Below are 15,738 nucleotides of genomic sequence, written 5' to 3'. Positions count from 1 at the left end.
CCCTTCTTGCGCATATGCGCGAGGTGTTCTGTCCTCGCGAAGGATCTTTTGCGCATATGCGCGCCTTTCTCCGCGCATGTACGTGATGCCTACTGATTTTCAACCTTTGTTCATGCTATCCCATGTCCTCTTCCATGTCATATCATTCTCAATCCATAATTCAATCTCCTTTTCGGATATCTTAATCTGATCCGTTTCGTCTATACTCTCATCAATTAATTAACGAATCATTTTAGATTAACAACACCTCAAATCGGGCATTACATTTCTCCCCCCCTAAGATACGATTTCGTCCCCGAAATCACAGACAATCAATCGTATCAATAAGAAGGTATATAGAAGAAGTTAAGTAAACCACTCACCTTAGTGACATAAAACTGGGAACCTCTATCTCATATCAGACTCAGTTTTCCAAGTAGCTTTTTCAATGCCATGTTAACTCCACCGAACTTTCACAAGTGGAATAGTCTTCGTTCTGAGCTACTTTTCCTTCCGATCAAGAATCTGAATTGGCTTTTCGAAATAACTCAATGTCTCATCCAACTCGGCCTCATCTGACTGAAGCACATGTGAAGCGTCTGGCATGTACTTCTGCCATAATACTACATGAAAGACATCATGTATTCCAGATAATGAAGGCGATTAAAGCTAGTCGATAGGCACGATCTCCTATTTTCTCAAAATCTCGTACGGGCCAATATATCATGTAGATAGTTTCCCTTTCTTGCCAAATCTGGCAATTCCTTTGAAAGGTGAAATTTTCAAAGATACTCGGTCACCAGCCTCAAATACCAACAGTCGTCGTCGGACATTGGCATAATTGGCTTGTCTGTCTTGGGCTGCCTTCATTCTCTTTTGAATCAGCTTCACTTTTGCAATCATATCTTTAGTCATATCAGGTCCAGTCTCAGGAACCTCAGAGATATCATCCCAATAAAGAGGGGATCAACATTTCATTCCATATGACGCTTCGAAAGAAGTCATTTCAATACTCGTCTGATAGCTGTGGTTGTACGATAATTCATAAATGACAATAAATCATGTCAACTAGTGCTAAAATCCAGCACTACAGTTTTTGGATATTCTCCAGTATCCGGATAGTTTGCTCCGACTATCCGTCAATCTATAAACAGTAGGTGAAGGAGTTTATAATATATTCTGTCAAAAATACAAAATCAACCGAAAATCATGGTATGATATAGTCAATTTTGGCATTCAATGCAGTCTAATCACTCTTCTGACATAACTCTTGATCGTCTGATCTTATCTGTACATCATCCTGTACATCTAATATATGCAGATTCAAGCATTCTATCAACACCTTTTCAGCTATCAAAATGCATACCGCATAGATTATTGCACACTGTCTGGCAATATTTATCATTTTAAATTCGGAACATCTGGAACAACAGATTGGTTATTCATATACAATACAGTATTACTTACCTGATTCAAACACGGATTCAAAACAACAGCAAGCTTCAATCAGATTCAAAACATCACTCATCGGTACTGATCTGCTAACTCATAAACCGCAAATGTTTGACACTGATATCCACCTCGGCCAAATAATTCCGGTTTAATTCTGCTAAATTCAACAGATACATCATCTTCAGATATAACACACCCTGAATGCAATCTGTCTCAATCAGGATGCAATCTGTTTCTGTTATCAAATCAAGGCTAAAATCAATCTCTCTGATTGGAATCGAATAAGAAGTCTTATCGGGGAAAACATTATTAACTTTCTTATCATTGGTAAATCAGCCAATGATAGACTCAACTTCAGTAAATCAACTGAATACATAAGGAGTCCCTCTGTTCCTTTCTGTAATAATCGAGTTATAGATAGTACGAATTATCAAATGAATTCTCAATCTAGAATCCTTATCGTACACTATTCATCCCTTGGCCATCTCAGGTCCGATTCTCACCATCTTCTGGAACTAATCTAGGGTAGCTCTGTACTTGGTCAGCATATTAATATCAATAATGCAGTCTCAAAACTAGACAACACTAGTACAATACAAGCTACCACACGATCTAACTCAATCTCATTATCATCCTACTGTAGTATACGATATTTTACAGAATTCACTGATATAAAAACTTTCCCCAACCAGTAAAGAGATATACTACAGTAGATACAAACTCAACAGGTAATGCATGACTCAATGCAAATCGTTCAAAAATAAACATATGGGAAGCATCCGTATTTATCAATACAAAAGCAGGATAACTACATCAAGAACAGTTACCTGCAACATTATCATCTGGTGCTTCCTGAGCCTGCTCCTTAGTCAAAGCAAATACTCTGGCCTGCTGTCTAGGTGGCTGGCCAACTGTCTGGCTTCCTCCTGGCCTCTGCTGTGACTGAGATGGTGCTGGCTGGAATGAATGAATAGCAGCTGATCGTCTACTCCACTGTGCCGCTGATCCAGATGATTCGGCTCTCTGGGATCCTTGAGAACCCTTCTGTGGACACACTCTGGCAAAATGTCCCTGTTGTTTGCAGAAGTGGCAACTACCAAGTACTCCTTGGCATTGCTCAGTGGAATGTCTCCCTCCACAATTTCCGCAGTAAGTTCCAGTATAACTCTGTTTGGAACCACTGGAGCTAGAAGAACTGCCACCAGACTTCTTAAACTGCTTTCCTCTAGCCTTCAGAAAATCTTTCTTTCCACCACTGCTACTAGTCACTCTCGAATCGGGGAGGTGGTTGCTGTGGTCTCGGTGCTAGGAGGAACATATGCAGCTCCTCTCTGCCTTATCAGGCCCGCTTCAGCGCCCTTTGCTCTATTCATGGCATCAACAAAGTTATTCGGTCGCCCTGTGTTCACCAATGTAAATATATCGGGATTCAAGCCATTGATGAACTGATCAGCAACGACTTCGTCATTTCCAGCCACATGTGGAGCAAACTTCAACAAGGTAGAGAACTTGGTCACATATTCTTCAATGTTCAGCTGACCCTGTCTCAAATTGGCAAACTCCGCCCCTTGTCTTTCCTGTACGACACTGGGAAAAATCTTTGATAAAACTCAGTTTTAAATACATCCCAAGTAATAGTCGTACCTCGATGCTCTAAGGCCCTCTTCATCGTAATCCACCAGTTCTTTGCAACATCAAGCAACTGGTGCCCAATCAATTTAATTCGGCGCTCATCACTGTAATCCAGTGAATCAAACAGCATCTCAATGTTATCTAACCAACTCTCACATTCAACTGATGTCTCAGTACCCTTCAGAGTCGGTGGTTTGAATGACTGAAATCTTTTCAATAACGTTTCCATCGGAGTTGCTGTCACATCCATTGGAAGATTCGATGTGCTACCCTGTTCTGGTATCCTTCGAGGAGGCATATCTGATAATAAAATGGATTAGCACCCCAATCCAATCAACCTGTTTCACTTCAGTTCCCTCATCCGATCATCTTACTGCTGATCGAGAATCGGTTCAAATTCGTTCCCAATAATACATATTACACAATCAAATCAGATAAGTCAAGTAACATGTATTATATAAAGCAGTAAAGCATGCTAGCAATCACAAGCAAGGAAAGAAAACTCAATCTACCCCGCTCACTAGCTTCTATCTCAGTCTAAAGGATCTATCGCTCTGATACCACCTGTTGTGGGGACCCGGACGCTAATCATGTTCTTAATCATCATTGGGACTAATTAATCAATTATAAAAAAACAGGGTCTAAATTTTTTTTAAAATGCGGAACGTAGTGAAATAAAACGTATATACATCTTAGTATAAAAGTACAAGTCATGTACCACATACATTTATTCAACTAAGGTTTAACAGCTAATATCACGTGTCTAACCCTATCTCTAATCCAAGTCCGGAGCCTCCACTCTAATCACGATCTCTCTTCATCTTCTCAACCCTGAACCTGTCCCACCTGTTGTCATGCACACATACAAAACAAGACAACAGCCGGATAACTCCGATGAGAATAAATCCCAGTATAAACAATGTAAACATGCAATCATATAAAAACATATACAAAAGCATATAACAAATATCATTCACATGCAGCCAATCAACAAACATGAATGATATAAAACTGTAAAACTTACGTCCAGTTGTAGCCTACGTCGATAGGAACACAGTACTGAAGTCGGATTCAAAATCAGATAGACGGATTTCTCACAAAAGGCGTAATGATTTTTCACTCTTTCCTCGGCCCTTTCTCGATTCTTCTTTCCTCCATTTCTTAAGAATTCGTGCATACACTAACATGCAAGAAGGCAAATGGCACATCCTTTACGCAACACGTCTCGCGCATATGCGCGAGACCTTAAGTCTCGGCGCGTGTCTTCCCAACTGCTGGCGCATATGCGCGACACATTTCCGCGCATATGCGCCCAACTCTCTGGACTCGGCATTCCTGAATACACCTGCTCGCGCATATGCGCGTCATGTCTCGCGCATATGCGCGAGACTTACTGTCTCGGCAATCACCCCAAATACTTGCCTCGCGCATATGCGCGAGGTGTTCTGTCCTCGAGAAAGATCTTTTGCGCATATGCGCGCCTTTTTCCGCGCATGTGCGTGATGCCTACTGGTTTTCAACCTTTGTTCATGCTATCCCATGTCCTCTTCCATGTCATATCATTCTCAATTCATAATTCAATCTCCTTTTCGGATATCCTAATCTGATCCGTTTCGTCTATACTCTCATCAATTAATTAACGAATCATTTTAGATTAACAACACCTCAAATCTCGGGCATCACAGTCGAACAGCTACACGCGACAATCTCAAATACAAGAACATTTACCATGAAATTTTTTAATCGTGTGTCGATTTGGTTAATTTTTAGGTCATTGTTACTATATACATTACAAATATATTTTTATTCGTAAAATGGATAGTTCGACGTAAAAATGAAGTGCAAATAACATCACCGTAATTTGTACTATTATATTTACAATTAGGAAAATGTTGTTCTATCGATCCAATCACGTTATTTCCATTTTTTGCCTAAACATTTTTTTGGGGGTTGACTAATAAATATTACCTATATAAGAGTGGCATTGCATTGATTTAGTAGGAGACTAATCACGATAAGAGTTAGTATTGCTATCGATTAATTAACGAGACGACCATGTACGCATGATTTCCCGAGATCTTACTTTAATCCCTCGACGTCGCTAGTTTTACACTTATGTTTAAGGGTCAGATTAAATAATTTGGTTGCCCTAGCTATAGGGGTGGGAAAAATAAATGAATTTGCAGTGTATTGAGATTATCATACCGAAAAAATATCGAATTTTTCGGTACGATAATGATATAAAACGGTATACACCAGAATACCGAAATATCGAAATATATATATATATAAAATTTTAAAATATATAATATTTTAAAACAATAGTTTTAATAGTTTTTATTTATTTTCACACGTGGGTTTTCACGCAAAAATTACAGGCAAAAAATAAATGTGAATTATTGGATATACACTGCTCTAAACAATAAAATAATCGTCAATTTGGCATGTTAAATGTTGGTTTTTGTAACATCTGAATCTGAAAATGTGATTCTACATTTTCATTTCGTTCCTGGTTAGGAGAAAGCTTCCATCCATTAGGTTCAAAGTTTGGCGGATCATCAATTTATCAAACTCTGATCATTCTCATTGAATTGTTTACATAATAGACATTTAATTTAATCAATAAAATAAATAAGATTTAAATGAAAAGAAACGGTCGGTATTGTTCGACAATATGCGAACATATAATATCTACTATTGCCCACAGTTTGAAAGTTCATTGCCAGAGTTGTGGACTGCAAACGAGTCGAACTACTCCTAGACAGCAAACGATTCGACCTACTCGTGAGTAACTCGACTCAAGCTCGGTGAGAATGGAGGTAGTAGGGAAATAGTGGAAAAAAAACTAGTCAAAATGTTGAAATTAATAGTAATTACATGGAACGAAAGCTAGATATCAATCAAGTATAAAGTTAGTGTAAAATGGAAAAAAAGAAAGAAGAAGAAGAAGAAAGAATCGATATAAAAGATCATATCAAAAGTGGTTAGTTTGAGACCTTACTCTTTATAAGCTAGCGGAGATATAATGACAAATTTAATCAGATATATCACATTTGAAATTTTCAAAATAAACATTGCACAAATTCTTTCAACCTCAATCTTTTAAGCAAAATGGTTATCAAATTATCATGAAAAGTTGCAAACACAACCTTCTTCAAAAAATGGATTCTCACTCTGCTGGCTAAAGAGCGATGATCGTTTTGAGGATAGATTCATTTCTAATAATGTAATGGAGGGTAAATTTTTTTTTTTTTTTTTTAATACATTTTATGTGGCTACTACCTGAAAAGTAGAACAATTGATTCCAAGGTGATCCACACATCGTGGCTGCAAGAAAGAAATCAAGAAAAAAGAACTGCTCTCAGTTGACACTTTTAACGTACTCAAAGGTTTCTTCGACTTAACAGCCATGCGAATTGATCAACAGCCACCACAGCTCGAGAAGCTGATCCAGTCGAGCCCTCGTATCTGCGAAATTCAATCATATAGATGTCAGATAGAGAATCATTTGTTCCTTAACATAGAGCGTGGGGAAACAAAATACCGGGACTTAGAAATTTTGATGGGGTTGGGTGTTAGCTAGACATCAGGAGTGAACACAATCGATCAGGACCTATTCTAGCCCCGACCCTCGCCATGGAAATCCCAATCCGAACCGGGTATCCATAGCCTTTTTTAATCTGAGAGAAGACTTTCTCCCTGTGGCCCAGTTAAACTAAGTATACATATTTAATTCAAACAAGGTAATCAAGCGAGACCAGTTGATGAAAACCGTTGAAGAAAAATACTGCTTGGTTAAGAAGCAGGTTATTCGGGTTAGTTCTATTTGGTTCGAGTTCCACGAATATCAGACTGGATTATTGTGTTTATATCCCTCCTAAACATGGGGCAAAACTATATTTTCAATTGAGAGTTAACTGACCAGACAAAAGAAGGAATTCAGTAGCATGCATACTAAAGAACTGATGGAATAAAGTCTCAGGAATTTTTGTTTGAAAAAACAAGCCCCTTGTTTGTATTCAATTTGGGGAAATCATTTTTCTTGCTCTAAATTAAAACAGATGTTAACAACATAAATTTTTTTCTTATCTTCCAAATATATTTTCACACATGTTCACTCACATCTATTGCATACCCATTTTTCATCAATTCATAAAAATAATATAATATTGTGTTATTCTTTTTGAAATATAACTATATATGTGATGCATGACCATTACCAATTTAATACATGACACGGTTTTATATTTGATAAAATTTCTCTTTTCCCAAAACACCAGACATATATCACAGAAAATGAATCCAAACGAGGCAAATATGAAGAATTCTTACAGTCCAACCACGAGAAACGCTGATGTCTGCATCAAAATAGCACCTTCACCAGCCTGGTTTGAGCTATTCAAGCACCTTGCACAGAACCAGTTCTCATGAATCGACGTGACTAGGTCTGCAAGAAATTTAACCCAACATTCTCAACAATCTGACAATAACAGTTTCTGGTGTCGCAATTAGCATTTCTATAAACTATACATAGCTCGTTCAAAATATGGATATATTGATTTCATCAAGTTCTGACAAAAAACACAGTTTCCGAAGTACTTGAAGAATAACAAAGCTAGAAAGTAATGTTATAGGGATAGAAAATATAAAGTACTCGAAATAAATATCCCAGTATAACCGCATATGATTTCAGTGTAATGGACCTCTAACAAATTGATGAAATAAAGATAACATATGATTTGACAAACTCACATTGGTTTGTCCCAACCAAGAAGAACTCGGTCTGGAGTTTGTTTTTCTTAACAAAACCAACAAGCTGACTAAGTTCAATAGGATCTGCTTTAATGCCCTCTTGCTCTGCACTAAAAGGAATCAAATCAAGCTTCAAAACACGTGTTTGCAGCCCAGCGGCTCTAACGAAGCAAATAATAACTGTAGAATATTTTATGAAATGTTCAAACAAACATACCAAAGTCAGAACTTAAGTAAATAACGAGGGAAGAATAATGTGAGTTTGTATTTATTCAAGCCAACAAAAAATCTTCACTTGCTCACCCCCTCCCGACAGTCGCCACACTATCTATCACTGGATTTAAACTTAATTAAAGGTAGGGACTGGGGAGGATCCTTTTGTGAAGACAGAATGCACCTTGGAAATCATTATTGGAGTTCATCTCGAGAATAAGCAAATGACTACAATTTCAATAAACCTTTTGAGCCAACATACTATGTTATCAAAAAAATTGAAATCGAAGATGCACATAAAAAAATCGGCATGTTTTAAAGTTTGACATAGAAGATCTAAGAGAGCATGCCTCAAGGACCAAGCACTGAATTGATTTTTTATCACATACAAGGGGAAATCGGTGCATCACTGAAGATAAGACCTTAAAATTTGTGCACCAAACATCTAATCAAATTGATTTTGGGTAAAACAAGAATACAAGGATTTGAGGAATTTGGATTTTAAAGATTCAATTTTTTCTGATCTTAAAAGCCCTAAAATCCAAGTTTCGGATGGGAATACAAAAGGAGGCAGAAATTTCAATTATGCGCATTTGGATCAGATTTGGAGTGCAAAAGTTTGAGAAATTTCAAAATATTGAATATGGTATCAGGAGTAAATTTCAAAGTCCCTAGTCCTTTATTTAATAAAATTGCATTTTTATTTATTCAATTAGCTTGGCTTAGTAATAAATCAACTGTCAATTTTATTATTTTGTTTAACTTAGGTTTGAGTAATTAACTTTCTAATCATTAAACAATAATTCTCTAATCATTAAAAAATAATCTCGTGTAAACAATTTTGGACTCAATCCAAATATATTACTGATTAACCTAGAGTGCTGGCTAGTCAATTTAATTATGCAAATCAGCATTAAAGAAGATCCTGACGATTCTATACTCTATAGTGGATGGCTTTGTTCAAGACTCTCTTTACATCCCACTGGTGATTTTCTATGATTCATTGGTGTTGGTTTAAACATATGTGCAGGGCCCTTGGTCATTCCAAAGGATATTCATGTTCGCATCGAATTTGACCCATTTCTTCTCGGATTTAAACAGATTCTTGATTAGCTATCAACATTCTAAAGCCTCACAAGAGGAGTATTACATCATGCTGAGAATTTGCTTGTTATTCACCTCTCATCGAATCTACATCTCACATTCTTCGAGAAGAAAGTGCAAATGCAAATACAATTGCTATTGATACTCACCATTTTAATGGTTTTCAAATCTCTATAATTGGCATTTCACGTAAATATATATATATATATATATATATATATATGCTCTTGTTGAACTTTATTAATTAGGATTAGACTATATTTGCTCATGTTCTTTAATACGTATTTTCGGAGGTCTCAGTACTCACCTTTTATCATTTTCCGAAAAACAGGGCAATTTCTTTACTAAAAAACACTATAGGTATACGCCAAATTAAACGATTGTGGAAACACTCACATGATAGATACTAGACGAGAAGGTCCAGTCGGATCATAGTTTAGCAACAATGCAGCCTTCAGCGGTGGACCTAAATGTAATATAATTTATTGTAATCAGAAGATGGCAATGAAAAAATCTTTCTGCGGCATTGGGCAAACATAGACATAGTAGACCAAGAATCCAGTTGAGAGGAGACAAATGTGTGGGGCAAAAACTTGTATATTAGAAGTTTTTCATTTGAAAGGCATGAGCACCAGGGATTTAAAAATGCTTCAAATGGTCAAAGATTACCTAAAGAACCCACATTATTTGCTGCCCATTTTTCCCAAATTTTGTGCACAAAACTCCAGTCCACAGTCATCTTCAGCAACTGCAAACATAAAAAAGAAAGGACAAACTTTTTACTCGAAAAAGAAAAATGCCCGCACGATGCAAATAGCAGACGGTCATTTCATCAAGCAATTCCCTTGCATTCTTCATCAACCATCCCCTTTCTGTTCCAGGAATGCAATGAATCGAGCAGTTACACTATCATTCGAAATATAAACAGGCACAGAGTAAATTTAGAAGCAAAATAAGGTCAAAGAAGGGTCTTTGAATCAAATTTGAAGCTGGAAACGTGAATACATCCAGTAATTTTTGCACATCCCGCCAACCAAATGCCGGTCCCCGTTAACATACCAATTAGAAAGTGACAGCAGCGCTTGGGATCATGAATTGGAGAGCTTCACTTCCATATTCCATATCTAAGAGATCGAATTGTTATAAAATTAAATTATTTTCTCGCCAAAGTTATAAAAACCCAGTTAATTTTATCGAACCAAAGAATAAGTGATGCATCGGAAACGCTAGAATCTAAAAAAAAAAAAAAAACACTTTTACAGTCAAAGAACCCTTGTAAATTTTTTCTGGTAACTAACTTTCAAAACTAATACAAATTTCATAAAAGTAAATTATTTTTGTTCACATGTTACATGTATTTCAATAATGTAATAAATGAATTTAAATATGTCAAAATGTATATTGCTATGAACCTTACATCTATTATTTATATATATTTTTTCAGATTGTTTGGACAAAGATATTATTCAAATCTTGGTTAATTTTGATAATGAGTGGAAGACCGGCGATGAATATAAAATATTCATGGTGTAATGCTATATTTATTGATGAGAGTAATATAAATATTGAAGATGATGGAGATTCAATTTTGAGCCACTTCAATTGTATAGACATGATATGATACTGATATTAAGTTATTTTTCAAAATCTAAGGTATGTAATCTGAGACCAATATTTATAAACATGTGAGCATTGATAACAAATTTGTTTTTCGGCATTTCAAATATTTGACCTTTTGTTTCATCTTGAAATCATCAAAACAAGTGGCTTTGAAACCAGCTATTAAAAATATGACAATACTAAAGATGTTGAAGTCTATAGAGATCTTATTGATAAGAGATAAAAATGAAGCACATGGTGTCACGAGAGAACATATGATGAATATTTTAGTGGAATACTTTCTTAGAATTATTTAGACAATGAAATGAAGGAGTATAAAAATTTGGTGGATGGAATAACAGAGATTGATAATATGGTGGCTGAAATAGTTGGGCATGAAATTGTTGTGGATCAAGAGAATCATGTTGATGAGTTTACATCGTCTACAACACATAATATACAAGTTGAATTTTGTTATCCAGAACAAGATTCTACAGTATTAACCATTATAGGAGATGTTGAAGGTAATGTGACTTAATATTTTAATGATTTGTCTAACTTTTTCATCGGTAAAGAGTTTGAGAGTAAGAATGATTATGTTTCGCGTATTTCAAATCGATAAAATTTCACGTGCTTATGCAATTACAGCGATTTACGAGGCATGAATGAATTTGTATGACTTTTTCTCACCATATTACTCATCTTATATTTGGGCATTCAATTTTGTAGATACCATATATCTTTTGCCTATTGTAAATAAATGGAACATTTCAGATGATATTGAATATGACGTGCTTCCTCCTGACTGCAAGACAAAACGTGGTAGAGCACAGAAGAAGGATTCCATCTGTTGGAGAGTTTGGTCGGAAACGAACTAAGAAATGTTGTGTATATCGTGAATCTAAACATTACTGGAAAACATGTCTCATTTGATGCACGTGATATATGGTCTATTTTTATTGTCACGTGACTAGTTTTTTGTTCAGACGGTTGTGCAGACAAGTTGTGTTCGCAAGTTGGTTAATTTTTTCAATTAGCCGTTAGCCGACTATTCCCAGTAAGAAATGCAATTGGCTAAATGATATAATAAATTTTTTTACAAATGCATTTAGACAAATGTATAATATGTATGTACAAGTATGCTGATTATACTTCTAAATCATCGCTTAGTTCGATGGATTATATTATAATGGTTCAGTGGTTTAAATTAATGTGTTGTGAGAAAATAATTTGGATTATATTTCGGTTGGTTAAATCATATATTTCAGTCAGTTAATAACATCCAGTCGGCCAGAAATTTTAGTAGGTTATACTAACTCTTGTTTGATGGGTAAAATAATACAAGATAATATTCATACTATAATATATGTGCATGTAGGTATGAGTAAATGGATCTTCAATCGATATCGAAGATGCATTTGCCAATGATATTGAACTTCAACGACGACGATATCTATCCACATAGCTAAATAAATTCTTCTACTTGCTATCTTTGAAGTCATAACGAACATTATGATATGTGAAACCTACATCTTGAACAAAATATGTATCCATTATGACAACATCACGCTTTACCATGTGGGTATGTCTTCTGCAATACAAATAGTCCGTGTATGATCTCTTGCACGTGATGTAAGTATATTATGTATATAATATTAAGATAAAAAATAAATAGATTACAAATTCACTAATCACAGTTTGATCGAGCCAGTGCGTTGGAGCAAAAAGGTCCTTAAACCAACTCTTGTTATATTATCCATATACACCTTCTTTATATAGGTAATGTAACATATCTATTGCTTTAGTAACATATGGCAATATTTCTTAATGAAAACATATTGCGCTGGTTCAAATGAACCATTGAGGACCAATATAATGAAGTTCTATCAAAATAGGTGTCTCGAGAAGTTGTGCATATGGAGAGCGGGAGAATTGGGACTTCTTACTCTTCCGAACATCTATCTATATATGAAAATCAGGTGCTTCAACATATTGTCAATCATAATTCAAGAAAATTAATATCAAGTGAAATTTATATATTTATGAACTACAAGGGGATGATGTAATTTCCTGTGGTAATGGCTTCTCGCTAGCAGTCATAGCTGCTACATCGCCAACAACTGCAAGCGATGGTGTGGTGTCTTGTGGCAATGACATCTCGGTAGTAGTAACAACTGCTTCATCTCCATCTACGGTCATGTAATGTTTTATGATCACATTTCTCTTAGCAACTAAACCAGCATGTGCAGCTTCTTCTTCACCACCTTTAGTGATAAAATTATTCTTGTGGCTCATCTAAAATTAAAAAGATAATTGTATCATAATCAAATAAGCTATTGTTTCAAATATTTAATTTACAAAGAGTTACATATATTAATTTTTTTTTTCTTGGACGGTGTGTAGACAATAATATGTTTGTTAAATTGTTGTTTGATAATGAAATGTGGCTTATCTATTATTCAAAAATTAATAAAGTTAAATAAAAATACGTAAAATTTTAAGATTTGAAAATCAAGAATACCATTATGGGTAGTATTGTTATGTTTCTCAAACACCAGCTATGCTCGTAAGTCATTAATACATTGACATCTTTAGTGATCAAAGTTATCTTCGGCTTATCTACAATTTAAAGATGCATCGTATTATGATAAAATAAATGATTAAAATAATAGTTTGGATGCAATCTATAAATGAAAGCCTGGTTTTATTTGTTTCCTACACTGCTTTCTCTCAGTTTCTCTCTCTTGAGTTCTAGTTATATACCTTAGATTTTTAGCCAGTTTCTATGGAATTTTAGTATTGGGAAGCTTCGAAGCTAGTGTCGACTCGAGGAAAGGTCGATGAACCAGGACACACATATCGGGACGTCATTGACAACAGACGCATGTATAATCCTAAAGCGTTAAATAATGATTTAAATATTATTAGGAAGAACTTTGAAGTATGTTTAATGATTATGGATCTTGCTTGATAATGATTTTATTATGTTGGTATTGTGTAGGTTCAGACGAATGGACTTTTAGTTAGATTGTTTTAGTGAGGTACATGATATTCTAACTGAGATATTCAATTGTAATATACACACTTATATGCTGCATATTTATATGTTGCATAATACATGTTATACTTCTTTAATATATTATGTATGACACATCATGTGGGGTCTGATATCTTTTGAGATATAACTCATTTGTTGGGACCGCTCAGGCCTTTTATGCATTGTAGACGACTGGGTATCAAGAGTTACAATGACTGAAGCGACCCGCAGGCTCTAATGACCCTTGACATTTTAGGTCTAAGTCTTGATGATGAGTGTGAAATTCGAGACATGTCTAGGGCAGATCAGATACTACACAGTCATGAGCCTCTAGACCGAGCATTAGATTCTTGGCTTGTTCCTTGATATCCGAGCATTTGCAATTCACATGCATCATATCAGTTTGTTTACTCATATATTCTCATATTGGGATATTGTCGCTAACGTCGTTGTTTTAATCTTGGACACCCTATTCCACGAGGCAGGTCTGAGGTTGGACGGTTCAGACAATCAGGGCAGTGGCTAGAGCAGTTTGGTTTTTGGTGACGTCATATACTAAATGTTTTATTTGGTTTATCATATTCTCGTGCAGGATAAAGATTTCGATATTGTTGTATTAATGTTTAAAATTGATATTATTGTTTTATTTTCGTTTGGTTTGTAAAATAATTAAGTAATTTAGTTTCTAACGTTTAATTGTTGTTATCAAGTTTGATTTTGCATGTTTATTAGTATTTTTAGGAGTAGCTCGGATAAGGGAGCTACAATGGGGCAAGCAATTGGCTTGGTTTTCTAGTCCTTATAATCACAAAAAATGTAAATTGAAATTGCAAAAGTATGTGATTGTCAATAAAATGTCTTTTAGGGTTGTCAGAGAGAAGGGGTTTGTAGAGTTATTATATGAATTACAGCCGAGATTCAGAATTCCTGATCGAAAGAAAAATGCAAGTATGGTTTATGATCTATTATTAGTTGAGAAATATAAGATACAAAGTGTGATTCGATGCATGTGTGTTCCAATATGTATTTTATATCGTCTTATTCATGATATTCGAACATACATATTTTTAAACAGGCTTTTATAATTCTTTGGTTTACATACAAACATATATATACATATAGACACACACACTACCTATATCTTGTATGAAATGTAAAAAAAGTGGCACATATCAATTCATATGAGAAGAAGAATAAACGTGTAGGAAATGTCAGTGGCCATAGCCTACATTTTTGACAAACGGTATTAGCCGCCTCAACTTTAGAAAATTGAGACGTGCATGCGCCTCTTTTTTTGACATAAAGCTCCCGCAATCAATCATCGATGGTGTGAGAAATGCTTATAAATGGCAGTGATTGAGATCTCTAAGCACACACCTTATGAGAAACAAATACATCATCTATAGAGAGTGTTGGAGTGCTTAGAAGGCTTTCAGTTGGAGGAAAAGCAGAGAACTTACAAATTTTCAATTGTCGGAGATAACACTTGACCCGCTTCCGCATATTGTTTATCATGTTTATAAATATGTAGAAACATGAATTTTTGAGAAAATTCTGACATTTGTATCAGAGTCGTGATATATCTGCCTTGAAAATATTTTTTTTTCATTTTCTGAAAATTGGATATCATGAAGTTTTGGAAAATTTTACTTCTGGGTTTTTACGTAAGAAACTTGAATAATTTGAAGTTCGAACATAATAATAATAAGAGATATACCTGAAAATTTCTTCGGAGAATTTTCATTTTGATTGTACTTTGAAGTTCTCGGATGAAAGGTTTCTGAAAATTTTTGAAATGACTTTCTTGGTCGCAAATGTTGAATGAAGAAAATGAAGTAATGAAATAATGCATTATGTAATAATCCCTCTTGATGTAAATTTTGTGGCCCATGTTAAAAGGCAATTGTAGACACAAAGCGTGGGTCATTTGGTCAACAATTTCAAACTTCAACAATTTTTTATTATTATTT

The 15,738-nt window shown here is 35.1% G+C and overlaps 1 protein-coding gene across 6 annotated transcripts; it reads right to left on the bottom strand.

Annotated features, from left to right (window-relative positions):
- Positions 1 to 6,241: 6,241 nt before the first annotated feature.
- On the bottom strand, positions 6,242 to 10,445 carry LOC142525470 (uncharacterized). 6 transcript variants are annotated; one of them, XM_075629775.1, is made up of 6 exons: positions 10,138 to 10,445; positions 9,802 to 10,038; positions 9,529 to 9,598; positions 7,816 to 7,925; positions 7,396 to 7,510; positions 6,242 to 6,531 (listed from the first exon to the last, which is right to left on the bottom strand). In XM_075629775.1, the coding sequence occupies exons 2-6, from the start codon at positions 9,869 to 9,871 to the stop codon at positions 6,447 to 6,449; spliced, it is 450 nt and encodes a 149-aa protein (XP_075485890.1). In that variant the 5' UTR covers positions 9,872 to 10,038; positions 10,138 to 10,445; the 3' UTR covers positions 6,242 to 6,446. The 6 variants fall into 6 exon arrangements, with proteins under 6 accessions (XP_075485890.1, XP_075485893.1, XP_075485891.1 ...); XM_075629778.1 differs by having other exon boundaries at positions 9,802 to 9,880; XM_075629776.1 differs by having other exon boundaries at positions 10,192 to 10,445.
- Between the last annotated feature and the right edge of the window lie 5,293 nt (positions 10,446 to 15,738).

Source organism: Primulina tabacum, chromosome 14, assembly GCF_025594145.1.
Source record: "Primulina tabacum isolate GXHZ01 chromosome 14, ASM2559414v2, whole genome shotgun sequence".
Classification (NCBI taxonomy): Eukaryota; Viridiplantae; Streptophyta; class Magnoliopsida; order Lamiales; family Gesneriaceae; genus Primulina; species Primulina tabacum.
This window is presented reverse-complemented; position numbering and strand designations above follow the sequence as displayed.

What these genes read in the sequence shown, in the direction of transcription:
- LOC142525470 (XM_075629775.1), bottom strand. Translation starts at nt 9,871, where the DNA reads ATGACTGTGGACTGGAGTTTTGTGCACAAAATTTGGGAAAAATGGGCA. An exon ending in AAATAATGTGGGTTCTTTAG is followed by an intron (nt 9,599 to 9,801) that starts GTAATCTTTGAC and finishes TATTACATTTAG; the next exon opens with GTCCACCGCTGAAGGCTGCA. An exon ending in CTTGGTTGGGACAAACCAAT is followed by an intron (nt 7,511 to 7,815) that starts GTGAGTTTGTCA and finishes AATTTCTTGCAG; the next exon opens with ACCTAGTCACGTCGATTCAT.